Source organism: Opisthorchis viverrini (genome assembly GCF_000715545.1).
Source record: "Opisthorchis viverrini unplaced genomic scaffold opera_v5_100, whole genome shotgun sequence".
Classification (NCBI taxonomy): domain Eukaryota; kingdom Metazoa; phylum Platyhelminthes; class Trematoda; order Opisthorchiida; family Opisthorchiidae; genus Opisthorchis; species Opisthorchis viverrini.
In genome coordinates this window covers 104,419-125,362 of record NW_008751756.1, presented here as the reverse complement: position 1 = coordinate 125,362, position 20,944 = coordinate 104,419, and the positions used below count along the sequence as shown (strand labels likewise).

Genomic DNA, 20,944 nt, shown 5'->3' with positions numbered 1-20,944 from the left:
CATGAAAGACTGGATTTCGGAAGTGAGGCCAGGTAGAGTGCCAGAAAAAGTGACAAAGCGTTCGGAACGCGCCAGCTGTTGCAGTCACACGTTCACGTGATCACGTGAGCGTGGGCATGAGTGTCCATATTCTGGGTCAGCACGATACCACGTGGCAGTCAGAACCTGGGATGAACCAAACCGACAGACAGCATGTTGAGCAAGCTGCCAGTGGTCCACAGGAAGAGCAAGGTTATAAACAGTAATAATAATAGTATTAATAGTAGTAGTGTGGGATCTGGATCGAACAAATCGGCTGACAATAGGTTGGTCACCAATACTAACATGATCGCACAAGTGTGTCAGCGATCAGGTGGAGGAGAGCTTGGTAATAAGGAGAGACAGTCACAGAGTGAACTATACTCGGTTTGTGTATATGTGCGTAACGGCAATGTACAATCTAGCAGATCACAAAAAGTGTCTCAAGGATGAATGAAGGTTGGGTCTGTTTCAGAGGGTAGGGCTGAAAGCCACAACATTGGTTGTTGCCTGGACAATGGATTAGTCGGTTGGGTGCATCAAATTGAACAGCGGCGGCGGGAGGGTCGTGTGAGGAGTTAGACCAATACGTTGTGAAAACATAGCAATTTGAGGGGGAGGGGTCAGAACCAGACAGAAAAAAGGAACTGTAAAGGCGTCCACAAAATCCACGCCTTTGATAGATAAGGGATTACGTACAAACTCCGAAAGAAGTTGGAAGATGAGGTTGTTGTTTCTGAAAGGTGACAACAAAATTTAAGGCCATTGAAAGCAAACAGTGATAGTTATGTTTGTGTTTGATATTGAAGGACGACAGTATCGACAAGATTTTGCCACAATAGAGTTCGTGACAATAATACGAAGATTAACAGGGGCTGAAGAATATCATTGTATGTAGGTAGGCTTAGTGGTGTGTGTTTGTGTGTGTGTGTGTGTAGTGACAGATACTGAAGCATGGTGGTTCCATTAGTCCCAACAGTATTATATCAAAAAAAGGGTAAACGTACAACTCTGTGATCAGAAAGGCGGAGGTAATTTGGCGCAGAAACGGAAAATCAGCTAGGAAAAGGAAAACATGGACGCATAAACAGTGAAGTGAAAAATAGTGAATGACACAGAGAAACTCTTTTCCTTTTTCTCTCTATATATATTATCATATATATTATGTATATATATTGTTTCTAGTCTCTGAATCTTGAGAGAATGGAACTGTGAAAAGGATGACAGGAACAGAGAAATCAGGATGGCAAAAGGCGCGATCCTGCTTCGACAAACATAGGTCAATGGGGGGTGGGGCATATTGGACTGGAGTGAAGAGGCATATTCACCCTTGTTGAGAATGCCACCAGTCAGTGGACCAGTTTGTTGAAAATACTGAATAGGCCGGAGTTAACGTTAGTTCCCCAGGATATTCGGTGGTGAATGGAACCCAAAAGCGATAGCGCTATGCAAACAAATCTCGATAACCCCGGGTTCGGATCTGAGGCGAGAGGTGCGTTAGACAAGTGCCAGTTCGAGGCCAAGGCTACAATCAGGGATGTGTGATATCTTCCTGAATTAAGGCTGTGGGGATCTGATTTAAAGACCACCCTATCACAAGAAAACGATCTCACACCGTTAGGCCCAAAAGAACGTCCGGAAAACGTGACAGATTGGAGGTTGTTTTAGTAACCGCTTGCTTCAAAGGAGAAGGATAATCTGAACGGAAATGCGAAAGAAGCTAAGAACAAAGAAAGCAAACCAGTAATCGAAGTGAACTCAAAAAAAAGGGGCAATAAAATAAGCAATCGATCGATCAATCGACCATTTTCTAACCCATCGAACAAAATCAGAGAGTCAGTTCGGAGAAGAAATATCATCAATAGTAGGGTGGAAAACAATTTCGTGTTTTTGCACACACACGCACACACAAACCGATACAGTCAAGTGAAAAAAACAATTGCATTCGATGAAACAGATAGACGCTGTTAGGGATCTGGGTTATAAGTTCGCTGGGAAAGCACATCACAATTATGGGGGTGTCTCTTGCAGGGCAAACGTGACCTGAGAACATCACAGAACATCACCCAACGGAGAAGATTCGGACTGGGGAAGACACTCATGAAGGTGCGGTGCTGGTCGCACGTACACTGAAGAAGTCACTAGTCGTTGGAGGGTCAAAAAGCTGTTGTATGTGCCAGTTTGTTTGAATGAGGTAGAATCATGTAATCGCTACACAAAAATACATACACTCAAACCCACAACGAGACAAATCGGTTCCTGAATGTACCCGACGAAGATGAACGCGTAGATAGGCAAGAACGATTGTTATTGCCGCTGTTGTTGCTGCTAGGGTTGTTTTACAAGGGCGATGAAGAACAAAAAAGGAAAGGAAAGGAAGGATGGATGGACAGAGAGTGGTGTATGATGGAACATAATCTTGCGGGGAAAAATAGACAAACCCCAGTAATCTGCGCAGTCACGCAACTTATAGACGAGCACACATACAAAGCAGCAACACAGCCGTTTGAGCCGTTAACAAGTAACGACATGGAAAAGGGATTCTGGGATAGGGAGTAGGTCGGTGACTTGTGATGGTAATGTATGAACGAGGAATATATATGAAGACGGAGATGGATGTAATGAGCCGCAAGCAGAAAGCTGAGCATTCAGCTGAATGTCGGGGATCTGATGAACTGTTTTCATGTCCGTCAGACTGCCCGGGTACGAAGTTGACGGTATGGTGTGCGGCACAAGACATGAGACTGGATCGGAAAGACGTTGGAAATTGGAGATAGAAGTGGAATGGGTGCGATCACTCGTTGTGTCCGAATATTCCAGGTTGGCATGTGGGTTGCATCAGTCGATGGTAACGCTCGTAGGATAGATTGGGCTAGAAAAAGAGGAGATGGTTTCAAGAATAACTGGAAGTTTCAATTGTATTTAATGCTATTGGTTCCATGGAGACCGAAATAAGAATCAGTTGAAAAGGAAGAGAATGAACTATACGTAACATGAAGCTTCAGCAGACTAGACAGGAGGACGTTGTTTTGGAACTGTTTCTTTTCGGTTGATCGGGGAGGGGGTGTTGTAATCAAAATAACTACGAATTAAAGTGAGCTGCAAAGTCAAGCACCCTGAACTACCAACAGGCACAGACATTTATTGAGAAGAAACTACCAGCACTTGTTTGTCAGTCGGAGTGTTGACCTACTTATCGAGTTATCCTCAAAATGTAGGTAGGCTATTGTAGGTTATACAACGCGGAAATCATATGTCCATAAAAACCTCATGGCCAAGAACCACTTCAGTGCAAGTGTATCTCCGACATCTTGCCACTGATCGCCGTTCACGAGCCATGGAATTTCGAGAGCTCACTCACTTTTTCCACATTATCGTCCCAAAAAAACGAGTAAGTTGAATATATAATTCCATATAGGATTTTATCAAGCGCCAACACTCCATGTGCCTTACCAACTTCAGTTCAGGAGAGCGTCCCACCAACCGGCAGTGGACCAAATCTCGAACTCATCGCATAAACGACTGAGAGTTTAGATCCACCAGATCAAATCACTCTTTCGGATGGACGGTGGAAAAACTCGTGTGATTGATCCGGTGCACAATCACAGTATGACCTCAGTATTCGACATTTATGGATGGTGCATACAAGCACCGTGTACCCGAATCTTGACAGATCACGATCATATGCATTCTAACTTGTTGAGTACGTGATTCGGTATAATTTATTCGAAAGGGACAGTTCAGTTACTATCGTCAAGGTTCTCCACTGAACGCGAACAAACGATATACCAGGGGATAGAATAAAACAAAAGGTCGTTTTTTCTGACAATCACTGTGGGAGTCCTTGAGGAACAGCGAAATCTTATATAAATAGTGACAACTGTGACGCGTTTATTACATGATCCATACAAGCATAAGAGTGAAATTAAGGGACCTGAGTGCGCGGATACTGACTGAGTCCCCTTTTACTGTGGGTATGAGGTCAAACCACTATTGTACACGGTTTACCGAAACCAATAAAATTCGAGATATCTTCAAAACGTTCGTCATACCTGATGTTCAAATCGAACATTGTTCCCTGATGTGCCATTTTCGTCTTCCATTCGGTTTCCGGAAGACGCGGCGGACAAATCTGTGAAACTCTGTCTTGGAGGAGGAAGCCGACACGCATCCATCCGAACTCGGGACGGAGCCGAACCGGCGATCCGGTCTTCTTCGGTCTGTTCCCGCTTCATGTTAACCAGCCGTGCTGGGTTGGACGGACAACGCATCCCGCTTCCACCAGAGTCGAGCTCACTTTCAGTGTCTCCCTGCAGCATATCTGGGAAAAAATTATGCGGATCGCTCAGAGATGTCGACGTCACACGCGGTGGATTCGGGTTCCGAGTGGTCGGAGTTAGACTGCTGGTACTACCGTTGTTCGGGGTGCGTTGATTATTGTCGCTAATCACCAGCCAGGACTGATAGAGCGCTTCGACAGAGGGTGAACTGCGAAGACCAACAGCAGCCGTCGGACTGGCTGTTGAGACTGCGGTATGGGATCCACATGCCTGTTCCTGGATAATTCGCTCTAAAGTCTGTAAAGGCAAGAACGGAATAACGTTGCTAATTGGATGCCGGAAACAGCCAAGAATATCACTCGACATCTTGATGCCTTATCAGTCCCAACTAAAAACACGGTGCTTCATACTACCAACCGCGTTCTTCGGGGATCCACCAGCCACATATGTGCACCGTTGGTTACTCCATTTTCTCATTAATAGTGGGACACCGAGCTGGTCAAGTAGACCGATTACTCTCGTTCAAATCCTATTGATTTTTTCCTCATTACGCTTCATGCGAATTCATACCGTTTTATTTACGAACTGGGCTAACACATAATGAGGAAACTGACCTTGTTCCCGTAAAATTTAGACAGTTGCGAAGGTTTGTTGATCACAGTACGTGGATATTGAATACACTAGATTGCTCAATACAATAGTGTGTAGTAAGCAAGAAAGAATGGATTACTGTGTCTCATGTTCAAACACATACGCAGATGCACCGAGGTGTCCTCAGCATCAAGTAGAAAACGCAAAAACATTTCACTAATCTGAAGTGAGCCGACGGGGGGGGAGTAGCATTCTTCACCTAGTGAACATGAAAGCAGGAGACTGTGCTTTATGGGCGCAGCAACAGCACAGTGAAAGCCTCAAGGATGTTTATACCATCCGTCTGTTTGCGCGAGGTGTGAGTATTCTGATGCAGGCACCTAGGTCGATTGGCCGGGCCAGCAGTAAAACATCCATCTGCCACAGGTGTGACCGGCAAATGTCTATCTAAAAGATGTCTAAAATCTCTACGAACCGACAATAAAAGGCTGATTGAGAACGAACGAGGGCAACGTTGACTGTGATAGGAATGGGGTTGACCAAAAGAACAAGATTGCGAACTACCAATCGACGTCTTCCACTTGGCTGCTGGTCCATCCAACTGAAACTGTGCTATTGAACTGTGCGAACCATCTGGATAAAATCTTACTGAATGTTTTCAAGAAATATACTCATTTGAAAATCAACTTGGTTTTCACGAGAGACTCAACTGAATCTCTCGTGGGCTGTCGAAGAGTTTTCAGCAACCTTGTGAGTAGTTTCCTCGCTAAATGTTCTTCCACCCTGTCGGAGCTGTGATGATTGAAGCACATACCAAAACGTGTACAGTGTCCAACGCACCTGGAATTCTGCGTTTTTCGTGCAACGGATCAGCAAGTGGATCCTGTAATCTGTTGCTGTTCACTGGATGAATCATAGAAACGTGTACGTGGGATTAGAACCACCGCCCAGAGTACGGATTTCTGTTGCAGTACACCTTCGCGACATCTCCCACTACTACTGAAATCTCCCCGACAGTCCATTACCGGTTTCGCCCTTCTTGAGGCTCGTCACATAGTCCCAGAGTTTTCCTCAACCTTATGTTCTACTTGAAAACCCCATTGTACGCAACTGGCGACTTACATTTATTTGAAAATTACATTGGTGTTGACGGCAGACTCGGCTGATTTGTAATCGAATCTGTCATTGCTGATGTTCGGCATAAATTGAGTTTGCTGAAAATAAAAGTATTTTAGCGGATATAGACTCATTTGCAAGCTAATTTGGTTTTTCGAGAGACTGCCTGGAACCCCAGCTGAATCTCTCGTTAGTGATGTGTCCAGGCAACTGAATGTGCTGCACCAGGCCGCCTCATGGTTCAGTCTCTACGATATTCGAGATTTCGCGATGCATATACATTTTGTAATGCACTACTCATAAAGTTGCTGAAAACTCTTCGACAGCCCAATCCCGGTTTCGCCCTTCTTGGAGCTCATCAGGTAGGCGCAGTCCCCGCGTTTCCATCAACCTTATGTTCTACTTGAAACCGAATTGCACGAAATTAGCAAAAGTATTTTGCCCATGGCGTGCAATCTGATGTACAAGCACAACATAAAATTGGTGGAAACTCGGGAACTGTGCCTCGGTGACGAAAGCCATAACCGGCAGTAGGCTGCGGAAGAGCTCTGAACAGTCTGGTGTTAGTTTTTTTCTCGTCTTGATAAAGTCAAACATCATTGAGAATGAGTGGTGTTGAGAGAAATGAAAACTTGACATCAAAAGTACTTCGTGAAAGAGTTCAGTCCGACTTTTGTTGCGTCAAACAGCTTTTATCTCACCAGATCTTTGGATTAAAATTAGAGTATTCGCGTGGGCGCTGAAATGGGAACCGGAAGACTTTTCTCCGTGTGTAGCAGAACTTAAAAGTCCACAACAGATTAGCTACATTGGCGAATGCAGATGGTTGGTAAAACAGCCAGCTTTGTATGAGGTCATGCGTGTTACTCAACGCCAACTGTGGGCTCAAGTGAGCACTAAAGAGCTTGATCGACGCGAAGGCATAAGGAGGCCTTTTCAGGTGATATTGATGTTACGCCGTAAGAATGCGCTACAGGCTACCTTGCCTTACCCGAATTCACACCTCACTTATCAAGGACTTTATATTGATTTGTATCAAGATGTAGTTTTTTCATTTGGAGGACTCAGCGTTGGGCCCAACCCTGGCTCATCTTTTCATAGCAAAGATGGAGAGAGCGGAATCGCGGCACAAAGACCAATACCAGCTCCACTGATTAAAATATCTTTAACTTGGCTCATCAGTGTCTTTCATTCCACATTCAGTACTTCAAAACCCGAACTTCGCTCGTGAATGCGTGAAACACAACTCTGTCCTGGTGGACAGGTAGCCATAAAAATCCGTACATCTGGAACAACTGATCGTGAACTGCAAAGCCTCAAGGACAATTTGAAGACGTGGCAAGACGAAAACCGTGAAGGAGGAAAACGCATAACGCTGTATAGTTGCTGAAAGACAGGACTGTGCGCCTACCACTGATCAGACCTCAGTCAAACCTCTTAGCTCATCTACAGAGAAAAAACTGAGAGGTTCGAAATGCGGGTACATCATAAGCCATTGTGAATGAATCCAATAACCAGAATCCCCCCTGTTCCCGTGAAACACCTCATCCATGATCAGGTTGACATTTTCTAAACCTTCAAAAGCGTCACAGTAATAGAACCCGCCTATCGATCTGTGTCAAAGCTTTACTGTTCAAACGATTTGACGAAAAGTTCAAGCCACGCATTACGTCTACCATGGTTCGCGTGGCCCATTTGTAGATGGTTTGCCACTCCGTTAGAATTTAAATTTTAAATTTCCGATATTGATCTACATTCATTCGTCATGCGTCCAAGCGTACTGGGGTTGACAAGAGCGTTTGTGAAAGTGCTATCCCACACAAACTGTCTTCTAATTCCGTCACATCTCAGGTCTATATAAAGGGTTTCAAATCAGAATGAATCAAACGAGAAGTATGGATCTTCCACATTGAAGGATATGAACTGCTATCTAGGGTTCATACAGAACTATTCCAGACGAAATCTATTAGGTATGCCACATGGTTGAACGAGGATATCGTTCACGGTTTTTTCGTTCTGGATAGGTTACCTCAGTTTTCTCAAAATAAGCTTCGCCATAGGTCCCCTGGGCGTGTGAAAACCGTCGTGTTAGGTTAGGTGGAACGTCATAGACTGTGATAGTTGTTGGCTATTGTCACCTAATGTGTGAATGAGTAGTGAAAATATGATGTGACACGAAGGCAGACGGTTGAACAAACGTTTGTTCACGAACACACACACAGACAATATCACTTGTTAGGGAGCACTTGTAAATCGTCAGGAAACAGAACCGCGATGCAATCCGGAATCGCCTGCTCACTATGGGCGTTGCCCTGACGAACTCATTCCCAGGGGCTGAGGGAATCCTGAAGCGCTACAAGGCACTTGGCCCGGATGTTCTACACCCCCACTCTTCAAAGAAGCATGGCGAGATCCTGGTGAACAGTCTGACAACCACGCTGCAGAGGATTTGCAACGAAAACAGAATACCAGCCGAATGAGGCCCCTCGACCACCAGTCTGACAACCACGCTGCAGAGGATTTGGAACGAAAACAGCCGAATGGGGCCCCTCGACCATCACCCCAGTTTTCAAAAAGGGAGTAGGAACGTCATGCAGAAACCATCGTGGTGTCAGTCTGGTATCTGTCGCATCTAAGGTGCTCCCTGGCATTATTTTGCGCAGGTTGTTGGATTACCGGGAGGGATAGATTCGTGAGAATCGAGCTGCTTTTCGCCCTGGTCGAAGATGCATCGACCATATCTTTAACTTGCGACAAATTCTTGAACAGCGCCACTCCTTCAGACGTCCCACGTTGGTCGTTTTTCTTGATTTGAAAGCCGCTTTTGATTCTGTCGACCTTCATCAAGTTTGGCAGTATCTAGCAATCAAAGGCCCGACCTAAAGCTGCCACTTTGACGTGGTTGTCAGGCCTGGGTGCTGTAGTCATCCCGCGCTTTGCGAATGTGAAATCACAGTGGCTTGGAGTGAACCTTCCACTCAGGGCTGAACTCAGGGCAGCAAACTCAGCGGCGCTGGTCACTGCCGTCTTCCTGGATGGGAACCCCGAGACGGGCCATATCAATGGTTAGGGACATTGTCAGACATGGTCCAGTTGCGCCCTCAATGGCGCTCATGTATCCAAGCTATTGCCTTCAATTCATACCCCCCCAATCCCAATTCCTACAGAGCTATATTTATGTGCTAATTTATCAGCTCCCACCTCCAATGCGCAGCTACCTACCCCACGTCCCCGAATCCGCACTGAGTGAAACTGTGGCAGCTACAACCACTGTACGACGAGTATGCGGTTATTACAGCTGACAATGAGGACGATGATGGTGATGGTGATCAAAGGTGTCCCTTCCAAATTTCTCTCCCTCATCAGGACACCGCATGCGAACTCCTGTGGGCGCGTCCAAGTATACGGGAAGCTCCCGCATGAGTTCACCCCGTCCAGTAGTATAGGACTGCCTGCCTCTGAAACCTCGGAAGTCGAAAATTTCCCGAGACGTTTTCTCACAGACATTGAGTATGTGAACGATATTGCCCTCCTTTTGGTTCAGATCCTTCCCAAATGCAAGCGATTTTAAATAACTTAAATAACCACCGCACGGTTTGGCATGCGCTTCACATCTGAAAAGTGTAAAGTGCTGCTACAAGACTGGGTGGGATCAAACCCACACCTCATGCTTGCAGGTGAGCCCATCGACGTGCTAGATAAATTTGTTTACCTGGGCAACTGTATAAGTTCCGGTGGACTGGCTAGAGTTGAGATTATTTCTCGAATCGGAAAGGCCAGGACGGCCTTTGTCAACCTCCGACACCTATGACGCCGACGTCACGTGACCTTGTCTGTCAAGGGAAGAGTTTACACCGCGGTGGTACGATCCATACTGCTTTATGGATCAAAGACGTGGGCCCTACGCGCAGAGGACGTACGGAAGATGTCAGTGTTTGAACATCAGTGTCTCCGAAGCATTGGTCAGGTCTGGTGGGAACATCGGATTAGTAATGCTCAGGTATGCCAGATGGTCCTAAGAAGAAGGAACTCTCCCCGCGATAGATGAATTACCCACGCTTCATAGGGTGCGCTGGTTGGGTTATGTGCTCCGTATGCCAGAAGATCGTCTGCCTCACAGAGCTCTTTTCTTCCAGCCCTGTGCTGAGTGGAAGCGACCGAGAATGGGACAGTGCATGACCTGGCAACGAAGTACAAAAACACTAACCAGTAAAGTAAGTCGGGTGGGCATCTGCCGTCTTCCTGGATGGGGACCCTGGGACTCAAATCACTAGTAGTTAGTGACATTGACAGAAACGGGCCCACCGCGCAGTCAGTGGCGCTCGTGCATCAAAGCTATTGCTTTCAATGCGTAGCTATCCAATTTCCGAACGAACTGAGCATGCCTCTGTCCCTCTTTCCGGTGATCGGAACTGTAGCAACTGGAGCCAATGTACACGGTTTATAGCTGATAAATTGAACCGCATTCAGAATTTAATAAATTGATTTGTGGGTGTTACCCTGACAAACCCATTCCTAGGGTCTGAGGCAATGGAATATCTCCAGTTCCTGCAAACCGATGGTTCTTATTCGTGGCTCACCGCTTCGGTCAGCCGTTGCACCCCTTCTTAATTGAGCCTCTTTAGGTCGTTACGAGCTGTTGCTATTATTTTGCGTCACCGAGGTTTATCCCTCTTTGATTTCCAATTCTCTTGACCACCATTCCGGAACAGCAGTCTGATGGGACCACTATCGCTCACGATAAGACAGCAACAATAAGCCAAAAAAGAACCTTCGATCGCAGGTGGACGTAAACGAAGAAATTTGAAATTTAGAATGTTAACCTGCGTGTTCAAGGTTGATGCTGAAAAAATATGCTTGTCGTGGCCGAACTGGTGCCCAGTGACAATGAAGGTCACGTGAAAAGTGAGGAGGTAGAGGTGACAATAATTACTGGGAACAGTAGTTACGGAACAGCGGTGATCGAAGAGGACGTCACCGTGGCGTTTATATGATTGATGTTCCGTCACATCTCAATTTGAACGTTTAAAGTTTCTCCGTACGTCTATTAACACATTCAATGTGTGCGACGTAGTTAGGTGGAAAAAGATCTACGTAAACAATAAGCAAGTTAGTTAGTTCTACTTTACTCTGTTGCCTTGGAGACAGATTGAATGTGAGTACAGACAAGGGAGCAACGGCTAGACAGTCAGTAGGCCTATTTTTCTCACGCATAGGAACCGCTGCATACCGAAGGCGATGGATTTTGTGTAGGAGTGCGGTTGTGGTACGCAGTTCTTTTTCGCAGCCTACTGTTGCGCTCCGTTTTGGCGTAACCAGAACGACAGTAACCAGGTTTTTCATTGCAAAATCACAAAATGGCCAAGACAGATTCATTTCCGATCTCCACAGGACTGTGCAAAAAGAAGCCGGCACACTAGGATGCTGTGTATAACCTAAACAAGTTAACCTATAAAATTTGTTAATTTTTCTTCCGAAAGTCTAGATTTTCTCTGAACGTGACACCGTTTGTCTTTTGCGACGATCACAGACTTTGAATAAATGGCCGTCCACGTTGACCTACCGAACTAATGGGTTACTAAATGAAGTAAGTCACTCCCTATAGTTTACGAATCCCGTTAGTCCGGGGATGAGATGGGGTAGGGTCATCCGAAACCCGTGCATTTAATCAGATGCACATGTGTAGAGTTACAACTGACCCACCGCCTTGATATTGTTGTTCAGACAGCTCAGTGGTTAAGGCGCGAACTTACTAGGGTCCGTGATTTGAGCCCCACCTCTGCATCTCTACTGCTCCCGTCTAGGCTCGGCCAACCACGCAGTATCCGAGCCCTCGTGCTTCCTTCGAGCGGTATGGCAGCTAGGCACTAAAAGAGTGTCACAGCTGACGAGTCAAACGCATCAGTTCTGATTTTCAAGATAGACAGTAAAACGCCTGTCATGGCATTCACGACTGTGATTCATGTTCAAAGATCCCCCGCCCAACACATACAAAGTTTGCAAAAGATAAGCAATTGTGACATCTCTACTCACCTCTATCCGTTTCCGTAGCAGCGGGATCACTTGGCGAGCCAGTGTGTTCTCCTGCTTTAGTGCACTCATGTGAGACACTGCCTCACGCAAGTCCTTGATATAGTTAACAGACAGTCGAAGTACGCTCCCCTTGTTGCGTCGGCCATCACTAGAGTCCAGCATCACCAAACAGTCGTATGAAATAGAAGGGTACGGGAAAAGAAATTTCAAACAAGATTCTACGAAATCAGACGACGCCGGACGCCAATGTTGGAAAACTAAGGATAAATCAACAGTACACTCCACCTGGGAGGCAAATTTTTGTGGGTTCGAAACAATAATGCATGCAGATCGGTGAAATTCTATTCACTCTCATTCCGTCTAGATTAGCGAACATGAGGAAAGACTTGAGGAGAATTTTGGTTGTAAAGTTGGTCGGTCATGTGGACAACAAGGCCATCAATCCGTGTCCGGTACAAAGTAGCAGATTACGGAAAAAATTTTCATCTCAAGTAAGTTTTTATTCAACATATTCGTACCACAAGATGTCAAAATCCTGCCAAGTAGGTGAAACAGGAAAAACACTGGTTTTTCGCTTTCGTCTGCGCTGATAATACTATGAAATCGTACTCATGTCCACCGTGTGGGAATCCGAACAATTTTTGAACTTTCCAATAAGTTTAGCTAACGAATCGAGTTTTAATAACGAAGCACCGACAAAAGCGTTAATGAACCGATAACGTTACGTCAGAGAACATACGTAATTACCGTTCGCTCGAATGGAAGCGAAGGAGAGTATGTCTTACGTGAGATGAGTTGTTCTGGAAGTCAGGTGAGAAACAAGCGAAGATGGAGAACTGAATTTCTAGAGTTTCTGAGGCTCAGGCGATCGCGGGGTGGGAAGGGTGAGCAACGTCGCGATTATTTATGCACCCAGGAAGTGAAATGCTTGGTACAAGCTCGAACGAGAACGAAGACGGTAGCGCTCCAGGTCCCGGAAAAGCATTGATGTGGATATACCAAGGGTAGTACCTGTAACTTCGATTGGTACCATTCAAGTTAGTTTACGGTTTACGACCGCTGAGCACCATTTCGGTTTATTGTTTCTACCCGTAATGGAATGCCTGCAGAAGGAATCTCAACGTCCAACCGTTTTGTTTTTGGAAACGATTACCGAATAATCTGGGCACTTGCCAACATCGTCAACCAGAGATTACCAGGTTGAGCTGTCCTCAGTATTCACTGTCACCGTAACTTACATGTCCTGAAGTTCACGGAACCAGATACATTCGATTAACCTGTCCCTAACTTCGATGTAAGACAGTTACACATTGGCAGATGCCAGAAGTTTTTTTGTGATTTCGATTACCTCCCTGATGAACAAGTTTGCCTACAGTGATCGGAACTGTTCCCTTAGCGTTGTCACGTGACCACTACTCAACCACATTATATCCCAAACATAACTTATCCGATTTCGGTTGTACTCAGAATATTCCCAAACATGACGTGACTCGAACGGATGTGGCAAGAACACTAGTTCGTATATTGAATGATCGATTTAATATGAGGATACTACAAAACCCTGTATTTTTGTTCATGGTCATTTGGTACCACCTCCTAGTTTTAACTACTGGAAACCATTCTTTCCAAATTTTCCCAATCGACAAAGTACAAGGCACACCTCAGGCAATTGACAAAACTGAACTGCACGGCATCCCGTGTACGTCTGGACATTGTGTTGCTCCAACGCACACTGAGGTATATGGTGTGCGACAGCAGAATCAAATGGGGAACTCTTCGGTTTCACGCGCTGAGAAAAAGCGGATTTGCTTGAACCGCTACATCTGCCTGAATACTCATGCCATGCGTTGAGCGGAAAAACCCAACGCCATTTTTCAAGCAGTTGTTGGACTCATTCTTGCGATCTATTCTGTTTTCACGTACACCTTCCCAGTTATCTTGTTGAGTGATAGCTACCACCGAATGCCGTGTGAATATGCATTTGTGGATGCTACTCCACAAGACGTCGTCTGGTGTTTTGGCAAGCTGAACCCTTGCACTTAACACGCACAGCCAATGAGCCGCGTAGTCTGAGTGAACTACTGACATCCCATGTGGAGTTTGCTGTGCTTGCTGTTTGTGCACGGGAGCCTAACAGTATCCTGAGTTCAAAAATGTCCCGCAGACGGAAGAGTTCTGATAAACGGTGCAACCGTTTGAACCTACACTTCACTGAACCCACATATAGCAACCACAGGCAAGGGAAGATAATCCGGCCCCTTTCTATTGTAGACCATGAGACCAGTGTGTGCACCACTCTGGAAAAATATATGAAAAGCCCGTGAATGAATAGCAAATCCTCCAGCCCAAACCCAGTTTACTGAGGTCAGTTGTATGCCTTGTGCTCTGTCCACCGTGAACTCAACTTTACGAGATCGGATTTAGAGTATTATGATATAAACAGGGGTGTGAGCGAACTGTTGGTTCGCGGTCAGTTCGATTGAGACAGTGACCGGACAGAACGCGCACCTGGATGAGTGAGATAGTGCTACATCCTGGTGAACAACATCAAGACAAGTTGGCAATCGGAATACCGTTATGAACTCATCAGCTGAAACTAGGCGGGGTTGGCTACTTGGTGAGAAGAATCCATTTTTTTAGCCCAGATTTTCCGGAGCCCGCATGGAGCGCACTAACCAGCATTGCTTCGAACAGCTCTCAGACTTATGCACGATGGTTATAGCTAAAAGGTCTTGCCAAGACTTCACACGGCTTACACTGGAGAACCAAGGTTAATTTCCTGGCACAAGATAACATCATCACCTTTATCATCGACAGCATGACATCAGTGTTCAACACCGATGCTTCACTACCGTGCTAACCTTCAGTACGTGCCACGAAACCAATTTTTAAGCTTATATTTGGGTTGGAATATCTCTTGGTCGAGATTCAAGAAGATGAATACGGTCTTCAAGTTCATCCACAGTTATATCCTTTTGATTGGAGACAATACACGAGCGGTGGTATTTGTTGTCCTTGCATCCTGTGAGAACGCCGGAAATCATCCGTACTTCTGTCAGTGAGAATCGCCTATAAAGAGAATCTGGTCCCAGAAAAAGAGGAATCGCCTTGGTACGATCAACGCCGCAAATTCTAGTGATGACCCATTGTAGGCCCTTTTGACCCCGGCATTGCGTTTAACTACTACTTGCTTAAACGACTAACCAGAAGGAGTTCTCAGAGGAGAGCTAAGTGGGATCAAGAAGCGAACAAACGGATCGCCAAGCGAATTGACAAAGACTAACAAAAGAGACAATGATTCCATGAACTAGCGTGCACACAAATGAAGAAAGCAAGTAGTAGCGAACATACACTCATTTGCAAACTAATTTGGTTTTTCGAGAGACTCACCTGGAACCCCGCTGAATCTCTCGTTTGTGATGTTCTCAGGGTTCCAGGTGAGTCTCTCGAAAAACCAAATTAGTTTGCAAATGAGTGTATGTTCGCTACTACTTGCTTTCTTCATTTGTGTGCACGCTAGTTCATGGAATCATTGTCTCTTTTGTTAGTCTTTGTCAATTCGCTTGGCGATCCGTTTGTTCGCTTCTTGATCCCACTTAGCTCTCCTCTGAGAACTCCTTCTGGTTAGTCGTTTCTACAATTTTGCATTTAGAGTAGTGTGGTGTGCCAGCACGACAATGTGTTTGACGCCGTCTTAATCGCAGTGCCGGTTGGAATGGACTGGACTTCTGAATGATACTATCTGATGAAGAGTGCGCGTTTATTCTGAGCTGGTTACTACAAGACTTCTCGGATTCTACACAATAACGACACTGACTTATTTCTATTCTTGTCTGAAAGATGAATAAACCGTGAGAGTTCATAGGCGGTGGTCTGTCTGCCAATCGGTTGGTGGTCACAGAGAACCAACCGCACACTAATGAGTGAGTGACCTTACGTTCAGGTGAAGGTCATTCCAACATATTCATCTGTCTGAATGCGAGGTAACACGTAAAGTCCACCAAGGAAGCATACACATAAAATCGATCCATTTGTCGTATTCCTAATTGTGTTCGACTGTTATTATTTTCTGTTCAAACATAACCCATACTGTGTGAGTGACTGCTTCGCACTACGCGGCGGGCAGGTGCGTCGTTGGTAGCGAATATGCACACTCACATGCCTATTATGACGCTGTTTTTTTCACAGGGTAACTTTGAAAGTATTCCGCGTTGCCGTGTTTGATAATCTGACAAACTGTGTACCATCAAAAACCTCTGAGAAGGGAGAGTAATTTACACGACGAGTGAAGCTTCCACCTGAGAAGCGGCCGCGACGCGAATTCCGCACTTGCGGGACAAGCGGTGCTACATTCTAAGCGTGGATTAACCGCTCGTAACCGAACAGTAAAGTGCTCATGCTAGCCGGGAGAATGCGGGGTCGAAACTTCCTGGAGTTTCATCACGTGAGCACCGCTGATAACTCGACCACAAGTGGTCTGATCTTACGTGCGTTAGTTAATACCTGAGAGCTGTTCAATACTTGCAGCTACGGATATGAGACACAAGTATGGCTGAGAACTGCCGGACTGAATTCTTTGAAATCACAAGGCTCCAGAAGTTGATTCATTCGCTTGCCACATAAGGATCGCGAAATCTGCGCTTGTCTTGAACCGGCACACTAAACCAACGACGCATCTAAAGTGGGGATTGTAGGAAGAAAACTGTCACACAGAAAGAGGAAAATTAGACTCACACGTCCCGATACAATTCAGGAGGTAGCAGACTGCTGAGATAAACGATTTGTGAGTTGATGTAGTCTCGGCGCTTCCGTTCGACTGAACAAAGGGAAGGGAAGACATAGAAGGATTGATAGTACAAAGCAACTACAAAAACTCAACTATGGAAAAGCACGACCAAATTAGGAATATTCTACTGAAAGCATGCAAGGTAGCGATCAAAAGCGTCGATAACAATTTGGCGACGGAAGAAACCAAACATACGCTGTATCAAAACTCGGTCGCTCATCGAGTCGCTGTAGAGTACCGTTTTCGACACTTACTGATATCCTCGAGTTAAAGATGGCTGGTAATTCAGCTCTTTAGTCCATGAACTGTGCCAAGTTTCTGATTTGGACGCAATGGCCCATGTGCCAGCGGTTGGTGACCAGCATACATGTTCGCCACAGTATGTAATCACGATTTAGTCACGTGTGGGGAAGTGTACCGTATTCAGTCGAGATTGAACGATAAATTGCAGTACACACTCAAGAAAGATGCTCGGTTAAAAATAACATTTCGTTGCGCGTGCAATATGAAGAAGCGTTCCACACCTAGAAACCATTTCGATATCCCCGGAAGGTGTTCTCATTGACAGTGAATGCCATATCAGCTCATGAATTGTGAACTAGTGGGTGGTGTTTGGTGTAATCCGCACTACCCGGCGGTGCCGCATGCAGGGCTTGTGGAAATACTCATGAAAAAAACCTTTCGGGCAAGAAAACAACATGACTTATGCCATTCATACATATATTCATATACGGAAAGGCTGGGTTGAAATTCTGCTCGTTCGCGTCAGCAACATACTTCTGCTTCCTTCTGTACTAGTTGACTTGATATTGCATTGACAACTCATGTCAATTCTTGCCGTGGCATTCTTTCACCTCATTGTTGTCATATACAAATCGACGGCCTGAGATGCATTCAGATCGCTGGAGTGTAGACATAAGCAATCGAAGGACTGCGGGCTAAAAACCTTTAATTAGAAGCTGATGGCTTCATCCTGAGGCTCCCATCGGTAGCTGAAAGTATACCAGTTCCGACGATACACCACTTTTTTCCAACAGTATCCAGGACATCTCACCCCATATTCACAAAGTACATTGGAAACACTATTGCTACTCAAATGTGTTTGAGATAAAACTCAAGTTCGGAAAGAACCTGCGGTTCAACAGTATGGAAAATAAGCAAGCATGAGGCTCCCTACTTCGATTATGGCTTTCTTTCTTGGATCGCTGTTTGAAGTTCATCGACTTTGGGACATCATCATATGGTTGATTGGAAAGATTGCCGGTAGACAGCTGTTGAGGCACTGAGGAACTGGCAGCAGAAGAACCGCCACCGTTGGGGGTAAATGTGAAGCCCTGATGAGCCGGAGTAGATGACTGTGAATTGGATGAGCCGGCCGAAGGAGCATAGGTCGGAATCGGAGTAGCGATGGTGAGGGGGTTGGCACCTGAAAGACCCATCTCCATACGGAGCGGTTGGAGATCCTGCGCCGTAGGACTTGATACGCTTGCACGCAGACGTCCCGAAGCAGCTATGGCGGCAGAAACATTGGCATAGCTGAGCGGGTTGAATTGAGAATCGGCCTTTTCGTGTGATGGAATGGCGATTCCGGCGCCGGACGATGGTGAAAGGTTTGGAAAATCGGTTCCGTATGTGCCTGAGATAGAAGAACCTGAGACGAGCGGGAAAAGGTGGCCCCCAGCACTATGGAGGGATGAGGCCTGTGAATGTGGATGTACAATTGTCGCACCACCGAATGGCTGCCATGCGAACAGCGATTGTGAAGTCAAGCCACTAGCTGATCGTCCTATTGAAGCACTGGAACTGCTCTCCAGCGAAGGCAAGCGTTGGTTATATTCAAACTGTGGACAGGAGAGAGCAATCGTCCACCGAATGGCTGCCATGCGAACAGCGATTGTGAAGTCAAGCCACTAGCTGATCGTCCTATTGAAGCACTGGAACTGCTCTCCAGCGAAGGCAAGCGTTGGTTATATTCAAACTGTGGACAGGAGAAAGAGAGCAATCGTCAGAATTGCATAGGAAACGAACATCATATCACAATGGAGGGTGAATGGGTCACAGACGGCGTAACCATTCGGCCAAAGAAGGCTACGGGGCTGTCCAGCTGTGCGGTGAATACACATAAATCGTTCAGCTGTAGCACCCTTTCGGCGCCTAGCTGCCATGCCACACGAAGAAGGCAGGTTGGCCAAGCCTAGACAGGGGAAGTCGAGAGGCAGAGGTCACGTTCGAACCACGGACCTTTCGGTCAGTAAATTCGCGTTCTAACCACTTGGGCCATCTCGCCCCGGGGTTCATCATATTATCCATGAAAACCATTCACCAACAAATACAACTACGGACATATGACGATTGTTCATCATACCGGGAAACAGAAAAATGTCTGTATTTCTGGCTGTTGGTGAATGGTTTTTATGGATAATTTACAGATTTTTTGAAAATTTCCCTTCTCATGGACTTTATAACGAGGTTGGAAACTCTCTGCATAGCGAAAAATTTCGAGTAACTCATTGGTCACATCGTACAAAACGGAATTTATCGTAACTGGTTTTGAAACTCTGATGCCACGGTGAGATAAGGCGGCTACCAACTACTTCAAATGTAGTTCGGTTACTTGAGTCGATTTTTTCTGGAAACAGGGGTTAACTATAATTTATGAATATCTTTTAACTCTTGAACTTGAGACGGCTCACTGCTTAAGGCACCAGCTTACTGACCACAGCGTTCGTGGTTCGAACCCAACCTCAGCAGGCTTGGGTAGTACCTCAGCTTTCTGGTTCCTTCTGGCGGCATGGTATCTAAACAACAAAAGGGTGTTACAGTCGAACGATTCACCTGTTTTTTGTACAAAACAGAAATCGGACGTAAGGCGTGAACAACTCACACTTCATAAAGTCTCGTTGGGCGAAGGTTTACGCGACAAGAAAAGTATCCGAAGCATGCTTTTTAGTAAAACTTTCACCACAACATCTTAGTCTGCCGTCCAACATACACACGAACGCATTTTTCGGACCGGAGCTGCCAAATGAATGTCTTGATATTTTATCCTAATAGTTCCTAATGTGATTTATAAGCGGACTGACGGATCTAAGTGCGAACAGAAAACCAGACACTTGTGACCCCATGTGACCACAGACTTCTGTCTGTGTGATTGTTAACGAATGAAATCAAACTGGTTCGCAGTACGAATCTGTAACCTCTGGAATAGTAAGCACAGCGACCCAGTGATTATCATGCCACGAATGGTGCAAATCATCGGGACCATCTGAATCCTTTCCACCCGTAAACATACTGTTATTTTAGCGGTCTTGTCTGATTGAATACTACCCAACCATCCATGTACGTGAACTATTTCTGCTACTTTCAATATGAGGTCCTCCTGTGTCCCCTTTGCATTGCTGTTCTTCCAAAGCCTTTCAGTTCTACTGATGCATTAATCATCTACTTGCAAATCGCTGGCACCAGCCTCGATTGATCACGTTTTGATTTGAAGAACATCATAAACGAGAGATTCAGCTGAGTTCCAGGTGAGTCGCGCGTCAAAACCAAACTGGTATGCAGGTGATTGTATTAGTCGAAAGTTTCGAATTTCCGACGAACAGAAACCTTGTCCAGTAACGAACTTGAAGGTGGAACAAAACAGCGCATCTCTACGCATGTTTTGTCTTCAGAAGCCTGGTCACTTGGCGCGAAATTCACCATCCACTTCTCCTCACACGTGAAATTTTCCCCTGTGAACTCGACTGGCTGTGAACAGACACGTAGTAAGCTATGTTTCCTTCGCTTAAAGCACACATCTCAGCTCGTTAGGAATGAGCAATAAATTCGGTTGATGCTTTCTCAGTATTCCGCACACACTACACAACTTCCCGCGTATGCAGTTGACTCGTCCATGGTACACCCCGTATGTTTGTTGAAACCCACAGTGATGAAGAAGGTGTCCCGCTTCTCTTGATTACATGTATCCTGGATGCTTGCGTGTTTATGCGCCAAACTCAATATCGACCACACGCCAACCACACACCGTGTTGGAATCGACCGTAGTGGTATGCCTACCGCGCTAGCGATAAAAGTGCAGGGAGCAGCATTATATATATATATATATATATATATATATATA

At 45.6% G+C, this 20,944-nt stretch overlaps 1 protein-coding gene across 1 annotated transcript in view; it reads right to left on the bottom strand.

The window, feature by feature from the left end:
* Nucleotides 1-276: 276 nt before the first annotated feature.
* T265_05336 (hypothetical protein) overlaps nt 277-20,944 on the bottom strand; it is a gene marked incomplete at both ends in the record, with an annotated part of 71,374 nt that continues 50,706 nt past the window's right edge. Inside the window, 5 exons of the mRNA XM_009170327.1 lie at nt 277-2,890; nt 4,071-4,595; nt 12,039-12,186; nt 16,773-16,854; nt 18,002-18,665. Of these exons, the coding sequence (XP_009168591.1) occupies nt 2,813-2,890; nt 4,071-4,595; nt 12,039-12,186; nt 16,773-16,854; nt 18,002-18,665 (1,497 nt within the window). The remainder of the gene's footprint in view (nt 2,891-4,070; nt 4,596-12,038; nt 12,187-16,772; nt 16,855-18,001; nt 18,666-20,944) is intronic.